Source organism: Lactuca serriola, chromosome 9 (genome assembly GCF_051521515.1).
Source record: "Lactuca serriola cultivar US96UC23 chromosome 9, Lser_US96UC23_V15, whole genome shotgun sequence".
Taxonomy (NCBI): domain Eukaryota; kingdom Viridiplantae; phylum Streptophyta; class Magnoliopsida; order Asterales; family Asteraceae; genus Lactuca; species Lactuca serriola.
The window spans coordinates 57,802,432-57,822,080 of record NC_136416.1 but is presented as its reverse complement, the minus strand read 5'-3'; the positions used below and the strand labels follow the sequence as shown (position 1 = coordinate 57,822,080).

At 32.2% G+C, this 19,649-nt stretch overlaps 3 protein-coding genes across 3 annotated transcripts; 1 reads left to right on the top strand and 2 right to left on the bottom strand.

Annotated features, from left to right (window-relative positions):
• Positions 1 to 253: 253 nt before the first annotated feature.
• Positions 254 to 1,638, bottom strand: LOC145076900 (Nuclear transport factor 2 (NTF2) family protein). Its single transcript, XM_079022696.1, has 6 exons — positions 1,463 to 1,638; positions 1,246 to 1,345; positions 1,081 to 1,164; positions 896 to 1,004; positions 699 to 808; positions 254 to 625 (listed from the first exon to the last, which is right to left on the bottom strand). Exons 1-6 carry the CDS (start codon positions 1,593 to 1,595, stop codon positions 490 to 492), a joined length of 672 nt encoding a protein of 223 aa, XP_078878822.1. The 5' UTR covers positions 1,596 to 1,638; the 3' UTR covers positions 254 to 489.
• Positions 1,639 to 6,114: 4,476 nt separating this feature from the next.
• LOC145073706 (exocyst complex component EXO70A1-like) lies at positions 6,115 to 10,194 on the bottom strand. The gene is made up of 12 exons (XM_079020217.1): positions 9,852 to 10,194; positions 9,006 to 9,101; positions 8,668 to 8,873; positions 8,347 to 8,583; positions 8,142 to 8,280; positions 7,844 to 8,056; positions 7,558 to 7,763; positions 7,248 to 7,448; positions 7,068 to 7,167; positions 6,888 to 6,982; positions 6,668 to 6,814; positions 6,115 to 6,417 (listed from the first exon to the last, which is right to left on the bottom strand). Exons 1-12 carry the CDS (start codon positions 10,017 to 10,019, stop codon positions 6,318 to 6,320), a joined length of 1,908 nt encoding a protein of 635 aa, XP_078876343.1. The 5' UTR covers positions 10,020 to 10,194; the 3' UTR covers positions 6,115 to 6,317.
• Positions 10,195 to 17,545: 7,351 nt separating this feature from the next.
• Positions 17,546 to 19,257, top strand: NUDX26 (nudix hydrolase homolog 26). The gene is made up of 6 exons (XM_079022523.1): positions 17,546 to 17,820; positions 17,940 to 17,990; positions 18,308 to 18,400; positions 18,522 to 18,616; positions 18,728 to 18,842; positions 18,933 to 19,257. Exons 1-6 carry the CDS (start codon positions 17,578 to 17,580, stop codon positions 18,996 to 18,998), a joined length of 663 nt encoding a protein of 220 aa, XP_078878649.1. The 5' UTR covers positions 17,546 to 17,577; the 3' UTR covers positions 18,999 to 19,257.
• The last annotated feature ends 392 nt before the right edge of the window (positions 19,258 to 19,649 follow it).

Below are 19,649 nucleotides of genomic sequence, written 5' to 3'. Positions count from 1 at the left end.
ACCAAAGTTTTGTTTACATAGACCAAAGTTTATATCAAAAAATTAAGTTAAATGTTATTTTGTTTACATAGACCAAAGTTTATTACTTTCATGACTCATTTTCCCTAAAATATTCTTTAGCAATGTCGAGGCAAGGAAAGATTTGTACCAGACAAATCAAAAGCATTAATAACTTAGGTATTAGTTACAAGGTCATGGGTGCAACTAGCAAGATCTTTTTTTAGGTTTTGTTTGTTTTTTCGCGATAATAAACTATACTTATTAATAAGTTTTATTAAAAAGATTAAAAAATCAGTTATAAAGTCCCCAACCCTATCAACCGATTACAAAGACCCCGTTACACCAGTTATCAATGTTCTTCACCACAACCGGTTAAAACATGGAACTCATACTCTATAGAAGTTTGTAAATCATGTAAAAAAAACTAATATTGCACACACATATATGATATATCATACAAAATCACAATGTTGCCCATTATGGAGAGGATTATGACGTTGGGTCCTTCCCAAATTTCATCATAGCATGAGTTGCCAACATGGAACCCCTTCGAGCCATCTCTATAATTCGTCCAACTAGTGGCACATTAGAAGTATCTCTATTCCATAGGGGCTTTTTGTTCCACCTGTAAACAATTTTTTTTTAGAAAAAATAGAACTACTAAAGAAAATGTTATTTAACAGAAATAATATATATACCAATCTTCATGGCGAATGACCTTCCCATCCTCTACATAAAGCTTAATGAGTGATATCATGTCAATATCTTTTCCCATGAACTTGTAGTATTGCTTGTTGTCAATGACTATCTATTTTATTTCAAAATAAAATAAAATAAAACTATCAAAAGAAAAGAAAACATAAAGATAAATGTAAAAGGTATTAATATTATTAACCTCTCTTCTTCCATGAGGAAGTATATTTTCTTTGATGTTGTACTCTACAATTCTTGACTCACTAAACACCTTTGAAAGAGAATAAAAAGCCGACTTGATTTGCTTCACCCTGAAATCAGAAGTCATTAGAAATGATTTTTTTTATATAAAACCATTTTAAAAGAATAAAAGCTATCAAATTATACCCATGAGCACACATGAGTGGATCTTCAAATGAAGCATCAGGAGCATAGATTTCAAAATCCCGAGGTAAGGCACATGATCCATACCTTAAATAAGAAACATAAATCAAATTAATGAATAAATTGTTAATCTTGCAAATACATAGGATTCAAATAGCACAAACTCACAGGTTGAGGATATGAGGAAGTATATCATCCGACACCTTCTTCAATGGATCAATATCACGAGCTGTTTCCTTGTGTTGATCTTTTTTTGGTTCCTGTGAATCTTCACAAACACATTAAACACAAACGATTAGAACCCTAAAACCGACTTACTCCCTGCAAATCGAACTTCATCACTGAAATTGAAGAGATGAAGAGGTTTTCAGGAACTACAGTTCACCTTTGGAGTTTGTTTCCATGGAGGATTCCGGTAAGTTAAACGATGAGTAAGAGACTGCAAAGGGAGAAAGTGGGTTCCGGTGATGAGAAAGAGGAGAAATTGAACGTACGAAAAGGAAATTGGAACGAATCATGAGAGGATTTGAAAGGCGCTACGTGGTTGTGCCATGGCCGATTGATTTACATACTGAGGGAGGGACCTACACATGATGAAAGTGATCCATTTTAACAAGAGTTTAATGGTTTTTTACTAAAATTTTGATGTGGAATTAATATTTTTAACCTATTATGACATGTCAATTTGATGACATAGAAAAACTTGTCCAACGCTGATTATTTTAGGGTTAATGACCTAAAAAGGTAACGAATTTTTGTATTTGTTCACATTTAGCTAACCATGTTTTTTTCGTTCACATTTCACCATTGAACTTGTTTGACTTATTCAAAATATGGTAATATGACCGGTAATTACGATAATATTACCTTATTATGAACAGGTCAAACAAGTTTATTGATCAAATTTGTACGAAAAAAACATGGTTACCTTAATACGGACAAAAACCAAAGTTGCTTACTTGTTTTGGTAATACTGGACAAGAACCGTCTTAGGGATTGTGTGCCCTGGGATCAGGGATCAGGCTCCGACAGTCAATGAACAAGTTGGTTAGGTTTGGTTTAACCCAGTTTAGTCCCGGCTAGTCATGGGCTAAGTTGTGTTGCTCGGTCTTTAAAACACATACAACCAAGTCCCTTAAGCGTATACAGCCTAACCCCTAACTAGCTGGGCCTAAACTGGGTTGGCCCAAGACTTAACCATCTTCTCATACACAAGACCGGACAACCCAATTTCATTTCACATCAATGGATCTTATGACTACTTGCACTTAACATAAAGAACCCAATATTACCAAAATAGGTAAGGAACTTTGGTTTTTTTCCAATTAGGTAACCATGTTTTTTTCGTACACATTTGATCGATAAACTTGTTTGACATGTTCATAATAGGGTAATGTTACCACTAATTACCGGTCATATTACCCTATTTTGAACAGGTCAAACAAGTTCAATGGCCAAATGTGAACGAAAAAACATGGTTACCTAAATGTGGACAAAGACCAAAGTTCGTTACCTTTCTAGATCATTAACTCATTGTTTTAATAGACGAAAATAAAAGACAACGGTTAAACCATAAAAGTAACCAAAGTATAATATACTTTTTGACAAATCTTCATAAATGGTCCTTATGGTTTTCAAAAATATCATATTTAGTCCTTAACCTTTTTCGGTCTCATGTAAAGTCTTTTGTCGTTTTAATTTTTATCGTGTAGATCTCTGGCTCATATAAAAAGACTTTCATACATTTTTATTATATTTTATATTTTTTAAACAACTGGTTAGTGGTTATAATTTAATATCATCAAGTTAGTAAATTCGTTAATGCCCGTATTAAAATTTGGGGCTTTCAATCTAAGAGGCAAAGTCTCTATCAACTGGTTAGTGGTTATAATTTAATATCATCAAGTTAGTAAATTCGTTAATGCCCGTATTAAAATTTGGGGCTTTCAATCTAAGAGGCAAAGTCTCTATCAAGTGGTGACGGAGCATCGACGGCCTAGGGATTTAGGATTGTGTCGTGTGGGGTTGATAAAAAAAAAGGGTGTTCGACGACATTTAACGGAGATGATTCAGTGTTCAGGTTTGTTGGTTTCCAGAAACAGGTGGGTGGAGATTGTTGGTCTTGCCAGAGAGAAAAAGAAGAAGATGAGGGGCGGCACTAGTCACGTCGGAGATTGAGAAGAAAAGGGAGGAAGAGAGATGTATCTGGTGTAGTAAGGGGGAGGAAAGAAAACGTTCGGCATTTATTTTTATTTTTTAATAATTATTATTAAAATATAAAAGAAATTAAAAAAGGTTTAAAAATCTTTTTTATGGATAAGAAACCAACCATAATAGAAATTGAAACCACAATAACTGTCCATAAAACCGAAAAAAAAAAAAAAAAACTAAAGCCTAACATATTATTCAGAAACCCACAATCACAATTTATACAGATTTGTCTGGTTTTTATGTATTTTGCCCATTGAAATATGTTGTTTTAAATTTTGATTTGATAGTTTAAAAAATGAGCTTTATCCGAACAACTAATACCGCTCATAGTTAAACCGAACGAGATTATTTAGTTGCCATTTAACTTTTTTTTCTTGATGCGCATTTCTAAAAACTAAAAATAAAAACAAGTTGCCTATGCAAAACGTTGATCACAAATTATAAATTGTTTTTGGTTTGGTTTTTTTTTTTTTTTTTTTTTAATATCTGAAGGGTTTGTCAAACATTGTTTTCTATAAACCTAAATAAAAAACGACCACCACAAATACATGTAATGTTTTAGAGAAGTTGTGGTAGCATTTAGGGTATGTTTGGGTTAGTTTTTTTATGTCAAAAGTGATTTTTAAGAAAAATGTTTATTAGCTTATTGCTTTTAGGAAAAGCTGGTTTTAAAAAGTGTTTGGATACGAAAAACTGCTTTTTCGGGAGTAAAATGGTTAAAAAGCTAAAAAGCTAGGATTTTCCAGCTTTTTGAAATTTTTATTTTTTCTCATCCATAAAACTGTTTTAAAAAAGCGTTTTTTAAATAGACAAACACTTTTTTAACTTATTAGCTTTTTAAAAAGCTAATAAGCTAATAAGCTTTTTTTAAAAGCTATCCCAAACACCCACTTAATATCAAAAACAAAACTCAAAGAAAATTTAGTTCTATATTCTCTCATTTTAGGTGATTTGTTAAAAGTAGGTTACAATTTTGGGCAATTAGGCTGAAGGGAGTGGTGTCGCGCTCCCTCATTAAACCGCAATAACACGTAGGCGTCATCTCACCCATTACCACAAAAGTGTGGTCTCATACCATACCCAAGGAGTGGTGTCACACTCCTTTAAATTATTTTTATTTTTTAAATAAATAAAATTTTTAGTTTTAAATAAAAACAAAATATTTCATTAATTAAAATTAAAAACCATTACATTACTTTAAAAAAATCCTAGGAAATTAGAAATTAAAAAACTAGAAAGCTTAAACGTTCAACTTAAAAAAAAAAAAAAAAAAAAAAAAAAAAAAAAAAAAAAAAAAAAAAAAAAAACAGATCAAATAATTAAAATTTTGGAAAACTACAAATTAACCACGATTAGCGTAACGTTTTTCACGTCTTCCTTCATTTGCAAAATGACTTGAAGCGCATCTCCAGTCAAATTCGACGTGTCCATCGATAGCACTCTCAGGTTGCTGTCTCTTTGTTTCCGACTCTCTACCCGAAGCAAGTTGCAAAATTTATCCATTCTATCTTTTATGCCTTGCACATTATTGTCCATTTCTTTCAAGTCATCCGATTCCAACGCTTTGCCTTTACCTTTATTTTTGTTTTGTCCCTTCCCATTGGTCGGGGGTGGTGACACTTGAACGAGCTCATCTTCATTGAGGTCGAAACCAGCACAAGCATCCGATGAAGTGTGTTCCGAGTCGGAAGTTTTTGACCCTTTTGATCCGCTATCGATGTACTCGTCGCTTGTTTTCAGGTTTTCCCATTCTTTGTTGCTTTTGAGTAGATTCCAAACTTCAAAAAACTTGAAAATTTTCTTTTGTTTTTTTTTGATAAATGTTAAAAGCTTTCTCCAAAACCACTTCGACACTTTCGCCGCTTTTCCATTGACGTTTCATGTTATTGTATAAATCGTTAAACAATATCACATCTTTGTTCATCTTTCCCCATTTTGAGTATACTTGATGTTTGGTACGATATGGTTCAAAGTTCATTCCTTTATGGAATCGAGCTCTAACGCGCATCCAAAAACGATCATGTTTTTGGTCCCCTCCCGTCTTCGCGTCCTTTGAAACGTCAACTCATGATTGTGCTAATACTAACTCTTCTTAAGGTGACCACGCTTTAGCTTCTGCTTTCTCTTTTCTTTTATTTCCTGGTTGAGAGTGTTGAGTTTGTGGAACAAATTCTGGTTTAGATTCGAAAATGGGTGTTTGTGGTTGTGATTGTGTTTCTGGAACAAACTCTGGTTGGGAAACAAAATCAAAAGGATCAAAATCTTGGTCAAATTGTGGTTGTGTTTGTGGAAATAGTTATGTAGGACGTGGTTGTTGGATATGTTGTGGAAAATAGGGAAGCATACCCTCGTAGTGGTAGAAAGGAGACGAATAAACCGGTTGATCGAGTGAAGACCTTGGAGTTGTGAGTTTTCTAGTGGGTGTTTTTTCGTTGGTTGGATTTCTGGAAGATAACATTTTTTTGTGGGTTTGAAAAGAGAGAAGATGGTAAAATGTTGATGAGTTCTTTTGGTTAAGTTGATAAAGTATTTATATTAGTGGTATTTTTTTTTTTTTTTGGAAAATGACCGTTCAACAACGGTAAAGAGGAGAACCAATCACAATCGAGCATAGAGCGCACCCCTGGAAGGCCGCAGTGCAGCCTAGACCGCACCCAGGGGCGGTGTGCGTGATGATGTGGCGGGGGGGGGGGGGGGGGGGGGGGGGGGGGAGCCTAGTCTGCACTCACTCCCTCTGGTCTTAGTTACCTAAAATGAAAAATTAAAGAAATTGTAATTGTGTTGCTATTTTACACATAAAATTAGGCTACAACTTGCAATCAAAAGGGAACAAGAAACACATCCACTTCTTTTAAATCTATTCATAATCACAAAGTATCTCATACAACATCATTAACAATAACACTAATCAACAACATATGACCAAAACAAGCTTTAAAAGCAGTTTACATACAATATACACTCTCAAAACACACAAAACAAACCGAATATGCAAAAATTACTAAATCCTAAACCATACTCTCTTTTTTTCAAGTCTTACCCTCGAAAAATTCGCCAAGCATTCGATCAAGATCCTCAGCTGTATACCTTATATACTTGTGAGGATTCTTCCCATTTTCAACAAGTGCCCTGTAACCAACAAAACAAAACAACATTAAAAAGAATTTATATGGTTTAGGATTTAGTATTTTTTTTAAACTTTTTTTTTAACTTAATACAGAAAGAATGACTTAATAGGGAAAGTCAAGAAAACAAGACTTTCCCATTAAGTTATTAACTTTTTACAAATTTGATCTAATTATTTTTTCCTTTGAATATTTTTTAAACATCATTTATGATTTATCCGGACAACACTTTATCAGAAAAACAAACAGCATACCCAAAACGCTTAATGAAGGATCTGTAAGCAGGCAACAAGACTTCAGCAACTGCAAGTCTTAATGATTCCCTGAGCTCTGAATCAGGAACAGTCCACTGAGATTGTCTTTGATGAAGCTCCTCAAATTGAAGATTAAAAATCTTTAACCTAATAATTACCATAATATACCATTTTTCAATGTTTTTTCTTAAATAAAAAAGGTAGTGGTGAAAAGACGAACCTATCCTTTATAAGAGCTCGTGAGGCCCCACTACTGTTTCCTCCATCACCACCTCCTGATGAAGTTGACCCTTGAATCGACAGACACTGTAAGATCTAATAAACAAAAAAAAATACCCCAATTTATAAAATCGCAAATTTCAAAAAATATGGGATAAAAAGACGTAAATGCCCTTAATACCTTTGCCCATGCGATCCTTTTATACTGATTAGCATGCTGTTGTACGATTCTTCTGTGTCGTTGTACCCAATCATCCCCTAACAAATCCTTTGCTTCGGATCTAATGGCAAAAAGAAATTTTCAGTGAAAAATCAAGCTGTGATATTACCAAATTAACAAGTTAGGGTTTGGATGATGAACCTGCGAACGGATCTGACCATATAATGAATGTTGTTCATAAGGAACAAGTTGGTCAACGCCGGATCTTTGTATTGCTTTGACTTTCCGTCCAAATTAGTTTGAAGAGCCTGCATGATTCGCATTGTTACAGATGCAAGTTGAGAGTTCGATTCGTCTCCCTTTTCAAACTCTTGGAAAAGTTGCTTCAGTGTTGATTGATAGCTGAAAACGTGAAATCGAGCTGTTAAAAAATTGAAATTGGAGGGATAATTTTGCGAAAGAAGTTGAAATTGGAGCGTTTTTGATTTTGCGTGTTTTGATTATAGCTTACTCGAATAAGAATTTGACGTAGTTGATGACGTAGCTTGTGAGAGGATGAACAGTTCCATCTGCAACAGCAGTTCTTGTTGCATCCTTTTCAACTGCTTCTTCAAAATCTCCAAATGTCTCTTTTGCTGTTTGTGCAAGTCGTTTCGTTAAACCAACTGCAGCTTCTCTGATTTCCTTGCAAGCTTTACCACTAAAAAGCAATTCAATCTGCAAACAATCATCCACTTACAACCATTAATTTCTTCATTAAGAAACACATGAATGTTTGATCGAGAACATAAACATACCTCAGAGTGAAGCTCACGCATAATCTCATACATGTCCAAAAGCACAAACAATTTTTCTGGTGATCTTTTGCTTTTAGCAATTGCATCTCCAAAACTAAGTAACATCGCAACACTACCTTTTGTAACTTCAGCAAAACACTGATCTTTAAGGGACTCAATGCCTTCAAACATTTGATCACACACTTTTTTTTCTGCTGCAAACAATAATTTCACCTGTTTGACATGAATCATGATTAACAACTTCCTCAAAGTCATCAAAAATAAAGGAATCTATCAACATTCAACACCAACAACTTACTGCAATTCTCATAAAATGAATCCAAGTCCCGATTTTAAGCTCCAAGACCTCCCATTGTATCTTCTGAACATCATCTTTACTAAGCTTCTCCACCCCCAATTGATGAAGGCTTTCTTGAAGCACTTGAGAACGTGTATCCCTAAAATTTGAAATTTCTATATAAAAACCACTAATCTTTTTTAAAAAAAATTACTAATTTTTTTACCTGTATATGATCATACACTGCTGAGAATTACCAGCATTCACCATGTGTTGAGCTAGATCATGTAACAATGGCAACACACGAGGTGGAATGAGGACAGGAGGATTATAAACAGCATTTTCTGCAGTGATTCGATCATTATGAGAAGATGGATTTTTGGCATTTGTTTCAGGTGATCCAGATGAGGGGCGTAGGGAATTAGGTAGGCATTCATATAGACGATCAGGCTCCACGGGTTTACTGAAAGATTTTATAATACAATAAGTAGATAATTACATTTACAACATTCATCAATATTTTTAGAGGAGTAGATGTAGAAGAAACCTGTATGATGATAAAAGTTGTTTAAATTCATGTTCCAGTTTGGAGATAGCTTTGGAAAGCAAATTATTTGCATGACTAAGCACCCCATCGCTACTCTTAAAGCTTTTATTGTTTGTAAAAAACCGAATATTGCTTCTTAAATTCTCAATAGCTTCAAGATAGCCTTCAAGATCCTCATGTGGACCTCTAATTATTTTAGACTCCGCCTACATATTGGAAAAGTAAATTATGATATTTTGATTTTGGGTCCCGAAGAAACTTCTATTTGTCTGAAGGGTATTTTAGGAATTTGAGAAATAGATAAACACTAGCAGCCATCAAAGCTAAGAAAAACTAACCTCTCGAGAAAGGTCAAATCTGTTCAATATAACATTAGCAGCCTTCAAAGTCTTATCAATGTTCTCGTGAGCTCTGCGTATTGCATGTGTCCTTATCTACAAGAAACAAAAATATAATAATAATAATTATTATGTTAACTATATTCTTGAAATCAAACCAAAACTATCATGGTGTTTCTGATTAACAACTTATTAGTTATTAGGAACCTAAATTCGACCAAGACAATATCTTTAGCACCAATTTGTTGAATTCCAACACAAAAACAATGTTTGATCCACTTGAAATTTTCTGATAATTTGTCAAAAATAAATCAATTGGTGAGGTGGGTAATAATTGACAACCTATATTGGATAATAGATCAAAACTTATCACATGGAGCTTATGTTATAAACCCTTAATTACAACATATATATCAAAATTATCTCACAAAGGGTCATTGAGTGATTTTCAAACGACAGTTCTTGGTTTTTCGGTTGCATATGAAGAATAGATCTGTGAAAATGCAAGAAAAACGCTACATTCCAAGAAAATTGAGACGATGTAGAAAAATTGCCAAATAATATCGTCTTTTTACTACATTTTCATAGTGAGTCCAAAATCAATGATTCTTGCAAGCAAAAGTACACTTTTTTACACGTACGATCGTTAAATCAAAGAGAAAACTACTGTTCCTTGATCACAGCAATCCCACAAATGGGTTTGTTTAACTAACACACAGTAGATCGAGATTCTGCAATTTTCCCCTAAAGTTCAAATTCAATTTGCTTCACAACGAATTCGAACAAAATATCTAAAGTGGGAAATGAGTAAAGTTGGAAAACAGATCATAACATGATTAACTTTACCTGAGTCGGACGCATAGCAGTTTCTAGGGCGGAGAGACGGTGGTCAAAAGAACCCAACATGGAAACCATGTTGTCCGTGATTGACTGACTCTTCTGTAGTGATTCTCTCATCATCGCGGCTTTATCGCTCAGATTATCCACCCCTGCTGCTCGAATCGGAATCCCCATGTCTCTCTATTCTGCTGAATATTCTGAAGGATTGAAGAAATTGCGTAAAGGGGATTGTTATTGAGTGAAAATGAGTTAACAGCTCTTTGAATTTTTGGTTTGAAATTGCCAAAAGGGTATGAGTGCGAAGCATGTAGAGGTGGTATCATGGCTGTCTGAATAGTGGGTGTTGTTGAATTTGGATATTTGTTTAGTTGTTAAGAAAAGTACATAGATTTGTAGGTCTTAGATGGGTCCATGATTGTCGATTGTCAAAAAATTTATAAGATTGGCAAAGACTATATAGTTCGAAATTTAATGTTCATTGAAGAAAAACAATATCACTAGGAACCAACTAATTATCCGAAATTATCAAAAAAAATTTAAGGTTTGAAAAATACCATGAAGTAATTTTTAAGGATAATGATTTAAAAGGGTAATATATTTTTTGATTTGTACACATTTGGTCACTGAGTTTTTTTCGTTTATATTTACCTTTTCAACTTGTTAAATTGTACACATCTAGTCCTTATGACCGGTTACTCTAGGTTAATCGGAAAAAATGACTTATTATGGTAATATATTTCATATTTTTATACACATTTAGTCCTTAATATTTTTGTACACATTTAGTCATTAATTTTTCTTTTGTTTCAAAATAAGTTAATTTTTGTTTTTGTACAAATTAAGTACTTATGAATGATTTATTTAAAGTTTTTCTCACGACATCTAATATGGGATTATCATTGATGACAAGGACAATTCTCTTTGGGTGCTTGCAGTGGCACCGACAACCCCTTCTTTCTCTGTACGCAATGTAAATTTTTCGATATTTTTCGATTTTTTTTCTTTTTTCTACTTACCGGCAACACCTACTACCAAATCCTACGTCCGTCCCTGATTGATGAGGTGTTTGGGGCTGTTGATGTTTATGTTCATTGCGGCCTCGACTGCTTGGTTGCATAGGTCTTGTGGTTTAGCTTAGGTTTTGTATTCTGAACGTCGTAACCTCTCTATACAACATCTAATTTTAACGATCTTTATGCCTACGTGTTTATTTTTTAAGTCTGCTATAACTTTCGTTAAGATTAATCCCGGTAAATAATATGTTTTTACTTACGATTTTATAAAAAAAAATATCCATAAATGCATTCATAAAAAACGTATGGATATAAAGATCGTAATTAAAAAAATATATTACTTTTTAACGGGAGTAATCTAAACGAAAGTTGTAGTAGACTAAAATACAAACACATAGATATAAAGATCGTTAAAATCCGAGATAATATGAAAAAGTTATGATGTTCAAAACACATGACCTAAGCAACCAAGTAGTCGAGATCGCGATGGACATAAGCATCAAAAGTCTAAAACACCTCGTTAATGATTGTTCTATGTAAGATGTTGTGAGAAAAACTTAAAGAAAACATTCATAAGTATTGAATGAGTACAAAATCAAAAAAATTTGCAACAAAAAAAAATTAAGGACTAAATGTGTACAAAAATATTAAGGACTAAATGTGTTCAAAATGAGAAATATATTACCATATTAAGGCATTTTTACCGATTAACCTGAAATAACCGGTCATAAGGACTGAATGTGTACATTTTAACAAGTTGAAGGGGTAAATGTAAACAAAAAATAAACTCAGTGACCAAATGTGTACAAATCGAAGAATATATTACCCTTTTAAGTTATTATCCATAATTTTTATTCCGGACTTTTAAGGTTTGAAATTTTTAAGGTTCACTTAAACAAATCATCACTAGGAACCGATTTGTTATTTGAAATCGTCAAAAAAATTTAAGGTTTGAAAAATGACTTTGAGGTTCGGAACGTCTTATTTCGGATTTTTTGTTTTTCTATTGAATTGTCAGAGAATGGATGAAACGTGACGTAAAGTGATTTGGAATATGATATGTATGAGTGAATTTATATTCTGAAATGCGACATAAGATAATCTGAAATGTGATATGTCGAAGTGAAGTTACATTACCCATTGTACATTTTGGGTTCTCTTTTTTTTTCGGGTTGATATTCATGAATTCAAAGGTTTATTATATGGGTTTAGGGTTTTATTTTTAATTTTTATCTAAATACATCATTCTATTATTGAAAAGGAGTTCATATAATCATAGTTTTTTAGAGTCAATAATTTTGGTAAAGGGCAGCAAGAACGAATCAACAGCATTATGCAGTATATGAAGTCATATTATTTATGTTATAATGTGGATTTAACCTAAGATAACAACTTTTGTGGATTGATGGACTTGGTGGATTCCAAGTCAAGGCCAGAGACTAAGTAAATCCATTAGTCTTTTTCAATGTCCTCGATTGAACGATGTTATGTAAATATTTGATGAGAGTAATGTCCATTATTTTGATAATATTGTTGCTAATATGCTACTAAATATTTTGATAATACAATGCAATGGTTTGTTGTGAATCATGTTGTTGTTCACCGATTACTTAATAGTTCTTTTGAAATAGTGCATGTGCCTACACATAAAATTAAAATTATTATGTATGTGAGTATTGAAGTTTACCCGCCTCAAAATCTTTGGTTTGGTTTTATTATGTGCTCATGAATGGGTAGGACATATGAAATGTAATGGTGTCAGTCATAAATATTGGAATTTATTTATAAAGTTATGTGTATAATATATTCAGTTAGTCAAATGAATTGAATTGATGAGTTTAATCATTAGCGCACCTAGATAATGGAATATTTAAAATATGTATTATACTAATATGAAAAAAAATCTAGATATTTTAAATTTGGTTTAATGCATGTTATTTTAAGTTAGTCATAGACTCCATTAAAAAGGATAATGAATGTTGATGATTTTAGCGTTATCAAGTCGTTTAGTACGATTGTGATTAGTCTCAGACATATTAACTCAGTTTTTGCTAGTGAGGAAGAGTGCACACTCACATAAGTTAATTTGATCTCAAGAATACGGGGTCGACGAGCGGCGTCCTTGGTAGGGTTCCATAGGGCATCACCCGTGTCCAAGAGGTAGATCCTTTACACAATATCAATAGTGTAGCAGATACATCCATCTTTCAGTATTCTTGTCAAAACCAATGTGAATCTGTCAACATGATTTTTCTTGACAAAATCAACCAAATTTAATTGTTTTATCTTTTTGTGTATAGGTTTGGGTTTTTAGACTTTTACTCTTTTTCCCTTGAGTTTTCTTTGTGAATTGTTGCCTAAAAAACATAGAACAAACATAAGGTCGTATCAAATATATTTGAGGCCGGGGCAAAAATAAAATAGAGGTCATCCATTTATATTAAGATATGAACCATATGCCTAAGTTTTTTTTAGCCTGCTGTACTATAAATTTATTATGGTTTTGAGAAATATATATATATATATATATATATATATATATATATATATATATATATATATATATATATATATATATACTAATTCCAACAAAGCTAAATTAAATTTTGAAAAACAAATGTCAATGATAATTTGATTTCGAATACTTTAATGAATTAAAATCTCTACCCAACTAAACTAGATGATATTAATATGTGTTCTATAAGCTATTTATTTAAATATATTCTTATAAAAAAAACAAAATAGAAAAAATAAGAATACAATTGGGAGTCCCTTGAATATAAAGAGAAGTTTATTACATGTAACTTAAAATAATTAAAATTTCGTAACTATGATCATTATGATAAAATAAGGTATTATAGAACTTTATTTGACATTTAAATTAATTTAAAGGGGTTCAATGTCATAAATGAAATACTGAAATGAAAAGGTATTAAACAAAATTGGAATAAATGCAAAGTAACAAACAAGTGGATAAATGTGGTTTTTCAGAAAATATCACATAACTAAATAAATGGAAAACCACAAGTAAAATATGGAACAACCTCAAAAGTACAAAAGATGTAAATTTTTTATTTGAAAATGTAGTAACATGTTTTTTTTTATTTGAAATTGGATGAAACACCATTCCTTCCGAGATACAACATCCATTTTAATAAATAAATTAAAATAAGATTTATTTTGTCATATTTCAATTTCTCATGAGTTTTGATATTTGTTATTTTGTGTTTTTTTTAATAAATAATATATACATGTCAATTTCTGATTTTTTATAATTTTAAAGTAAAAAGTCGCATAATACTCATAATTATATATGTAAACTATTAAATGTGATAATAAATTTCAACGAATATGTTTTTTCTTCCTTATTTCAAAATTAAAAGGTAACATAATACTTAAACTTTGATATTTAATCTTTTTTTTAATCCACTCGTTTAATACACAAGTCTCACACCTACTCCTAAGAATCAAACTTGGACAATTTTTTAGAAGCCTAGCACGCGTTACCAGCTAGTCTAAAACTTTTATGGTAACATTATTTTACATATTTGTTATTATATAAATACTAGTTTATAACCCGTGGAAACCACGGATACAAAATTTATTAAATCTTTATAGTAAAAACTTAAAATTATTAATCAATTACTTTAAATATATTATTAATTAAGAGATTTTTTTAGTTATATAAATTTATAATCATTGATTTTAATAAATATGTGAAATTATATCATTTTATAATTTGTATTAAATTTTATTCTCTTGTTATTAATTTAGTTTAATTAGAATGAAAAATTTAAATTTTGAAATTTGAAATGGAGAATCAATATGTTGACAAGTGGCATGCATTAATTAGAAGGGTTAATAGGATGACACATGACAAAAAGAGAATACAGTATGCATTAATTAAGAAGCCTAATAGAGTGACACGTGTCAAAAGGAGAATAAAACTATTCTTTTATTAGAATAAGGAGATAAGGAGATTAGACTAAATTGCACGAATGATCCCTGTGGTTAGTTGAAAATTGTCACTTTGGTCCAAAAAAGTTTGGACTAGCACCAGACGTCCAAACTTTTTATTTTATTGCGAGTTTTGACCGATTTTGTTTGAACTTTTTTATAAATAAGATTTTGCCCCTGATTATTTAATATTTTAATTTTCTTTTATTACAACAATTAAAAAGAATTAAAAATAAAAGAAAAAAGAAAATATTTTCTCTCTCTCTCTCTCTCTCTCTCTCTATAGATCTTTCCGAATATGAATTAAGTTCATCAACAAACTTTCGTATCTGGAATTCAGCAAACACGCATTCTTCATTCCACCCTCATCTTTTTAGATCAAATATCCAGTTTCCACTAAAATTTATTATTCTTCACATGTTTTTTTCAACAAAAGCACAAATTTGAGTTTTTTTTTTTTGATTAAATGCTTTGACCGTTTTGAGTTGCTTCAAGAACCCAGAATCCATCGAACCAAAAATTCAGTTAGGAGTTCATGTATCACTTCAGTAAACACCAAACAATCATCGTCATCAATAATTTTCAGATCAAACACCATACCTAAAAACTTTCATGTTCTTGATTGTTCTTCGAAGATAATTACACCCACTTTAGGGCTCAAAAACTTCAACCAAGAAAAAAACTCTCACTCACACACACATAAACAAAAAAACCCAACTAAAACCTCCATCTCCATCTACCATCGATCTGTATAAAGATTCAAATAATGAACTTCTCAGAAAACTCACTTCGTTTGAGCACTTCTAGTTTAAATTTTTTTACTTAATTTCTTCATGTAATGGAACAAAAGTGTAAAGTATTACAAAGTGAATCCGAGTTGTATTGAAATACCCATTTCTTTGCAGCGGCCATCACTGATGTCCTCAGAGAGGTGGGTTTACTGGGTTTTTAGATCCGGGAGAGAGGGGGAGAAGGGTTATCAGATCTTAAAGAGGTAGAGAGAAGGTCGGCGATCTGAAAAAAAACATCATATTTCATCAGAGCTAGGGTTTTCAGCGATGGCTTCCTACGTTAGAGGTGAAGATCTGTGAAAACCCTAATAGCGACGAGACGACTTATGGTTTCCAATAGACGATATCGGAGAAGGTAGAGGGTGGCGTTCCAGATCCGGTTACGTAGAAAATAAGGCATGAAGAAGATGTTGGTGGTCGCATTCTTGAAGGTTGTCTGACGGTGGTTGTTTTGGAGATGACGACGGTGGCTAACGATGGTGACGAAGGCGGCTGGCGGTGGTGTATCAGTAATTTTCATCTTCCTGCAAGTGGTGGTGCATCGATGTATATGAAAATGAAAGAAGATGGAGTTACAAACTTTAAGAAAGAGAGAGAGAGAGAGAGAGAGAGAGAGAGTATTTTATTTTTCTTTTATTTTTAATTGTTGTAATAAAATTAAAATGAAAATTTAAATAATAAGGGGCAAAATCGTCTTTATAAAGAAGTGCAAACAATATCGAACCAAACTCGCAACAAAATGAAAAGTTTGGACCTTTGATGTTAGTCCAAACCTTTTTGAACCAAAGTGACAATTTTTAGTTAATCATAGGATGCAGTTTTGTCTAAATATTAATAGTTTTAAAATTGGGCCCCAAATCTTTATTAGGCCTTGGGTAATACCGTGCCTCACCCATTGGGTCATGCTTGAACTAACACAGGATAATGTGTAATGTTTCTTGAATTTTACCCGAAAATCAAGATAATTATTTTTAAGATCATCTCAAGGTGTTTGGGATTGTATACTTTTTGATTGTTAGTTTTTTTAAAAGTCAAAAAATTCAAAAAGATGTTTGAGAAATAGAAAAGTCTTTTTCAAAATAACTTTTTGCCAAAATAAAAAATATGGTTTTCAAAAATCAAGAAATTGTATTTTTTTTCTTTTTTGTGACTTTTAACCTCTTAAAAAATAAATTACATTCTAAAATCAAGAAATACAAACCAAACAAGCTTTAAAAACAACTTTGGTTTGCCCCCTCAAAAGTTAAAGCCAAAAAAAACTTTTGAACTTAAAATACCCCCTTAATTCCGATTTTGTGTACCTTATCTTCAAGGTAGAAGTCACAGATTTTGCATAGTAAAAATATACCATCCTGGAAATATCATATTTGTTTGATATGTTTGTACCAATTAATACGAGATCTTTTTGATATTCACTACCCTGTTTTCTACCAATTACTATCTTTTCTAATAAATGAAGGTTTTTTTTGCCACTTGTTATACTCACATTTATTTTGCCACATGTCATTTTATGGTTATTTTGAATTAATTTTTATTCCACATGTAATTTTGTGGTTTTTTTATTTTATTAATTCCATATGGTATTTAAATTTAATAATAAATGCATATCAATTCTATTAATAGACTTTCCTTATAATTTTATATTTCTTATAAATTCAAAATTTTCAAATGTTTATATATATTTAATTGTTTTAAATACAACCATGTAATACATGGGTCTCACTAGTAACCCAATAAAGCAAAAATTTGGTTCACTTGTGATTTTGAGATCAAACCAATATTATATGGTCCGGTTTTTTGTTCATAAAGTTTGGTGTAGTAATAACGGTCCGGCCCGGTTTGTATTATTGTTCAAGCAACGAAACCGAAACTTTAGAACAAAAGGAAGGGTATTTTCGTAAATTGGAAGTGACCAATGATGATAGCTAGCGAGGAAGAGATGAAACCTTCTAAAAGAAAAAAAAAACTTAAATGGCAATATGTCGATATTCCTTCTGCCTCTGTAATCCCCCATTACATCAAGTACTAGCGAATCCCACTTTCTTCTTCCCTCAATCCCCTTCTTACTCCAAAAAATTTACACAACTTACACTCACACTTCCCAATCGCCTCCGTCCGATTGTAACCTGTGCTTCCCCGTCGACATCCATGGAAACTCCTCCGGCTGGGTACAGAAGAAACGTCGGTATCTGTCTCATGAATTCTTCCAAAAAGGTTCGTTTCTCCTTCTTCACTGAAGATCATCATGGCCCTGATTTGTCTTTCTTCTGATTCATTTGAGTTAATATAAGTACATACAATTTTGGACTGATTGGAGTATTAATTGTATGCAGATTTTTTCAGCATCAAGGCTCGATATACCGGACTCATGGCAGATGCCCCAGGTAAATCCAATCAATTAACATTGCGAAAGTAATTGGTTTGAGTTTATCTATCAATTGTGTAGAAATCCGCCTAACGGATATGTACCTCATATTGCTTTATGCATGTTTTATCCATCCATAATTCGATTGGTGAAATTGCCAGATTTTGTAATGGAATAACTTTCTTAGGTTTTTACAGCAATACATCAATTCTGAATATGGATTATGATTACCTTACCATTGTTTTATTTGGGGTTTTTTTTGGATGATTAAGTTTATGAAACAGTATATGAAATTGAAAGAGATATATGGAGATATGATATAAGTTTATGAAACAGGGTGGTGTTGATGAAGGTGAAGATCCAAGAGCTGCAGCCATCAGGGAATTAAGAGAAGAAACAGGTGTTACATCAGCTGAAATTCTTATGGAGGTTTGTTTGTATCCTACTAAATATTATTTAAGTTACTTTTCCTTCCATTCCATTTTCTCAATATGGTATTTAAATATCATTTATCCAGTCTTAAGCCATTATCAATATCATCATGATGCAGTCTCCACACTGGTTGACATATGATTTTCCTCCAAAAGTGAGGGAAAAGCTTAATAGACAATGGGGTTCTGATTGGAAGGGTCAAGCACAAAAGTGGTGAGTCATAGTCAAATAGTCAACCATACACACTTTTTAGTTTTTAGTTTTTACACTTTCAAATTTAACCAAAATCAGTCTGTTTAGTTTATATAATAACAATTTTCACAGGTTCTTGTTTAAGTTCACTGGAAAAGATGAAGAAATAAATTTATTGGGTGATGGCACTGAGAAGGCTGAATTTGGAGAGTGGGCTTGGATGTCACCCGAACAAGTGATTGATCGTGTGCGTGGGTCCACCTTTTTTTGCATGTCCTTTTTCGTCATTTTACCTACATCACTCTCATTTTTTTTTCTTTTCTTTTCTTTTCTGCAGGCTGTGGATTTCAAGAAACCTGTTTACAAGGAAGTTATCACTGCTTTCTCTCCTCATCTTCAGTAAAACTAAAACTTGTCGATCTATGGAACCATGTTTCAGCATCTTTATTTAATTCCAAATTCCAAATACTAGTTATCTTTTTAGAGGATGTGAGGGGTATATTGGTCATTAACATATGAAAGAGTAACTATGAGTAATCGTAAGAGATTGTGAGCTCATTGTATATGATGATTATTCACATGTGAATGTCTAATTCGAACAGGTGTCATGTTAAAAACATTCACATTTGATAGATCAACAACAATATCCAATATGTCCGATACGAATAGTTGTCTGGTTTGTTATTACAAATACTAGTCATAGAAATAATACACATAATATGTAACATTAAAATAGGAAGTGAATGATGAAGCAACAATATAGAATTATTTTGATCAACGATGAAGCAGAATATGGAAAACAATAAAATTTAAAGTTATTGAATTATGATAGAAAATTTTCAATAAATCAACGGCGGAGATGTGTTATCATGTTCTTTACTTCTTTGAGGTTGTCAAATGGACCTCACTACTTTGAATCGTATAGAGAGGCTGCATTAGATCCTCTTTAGCAGAATATTATGGCTGAGGAATTCACTGCTCTTTATCAAACTCATACATGAGATTTGGTTCTCCTTTCTCTTAGGAAACATACAATTGGTTGTCGTTGGGTGTA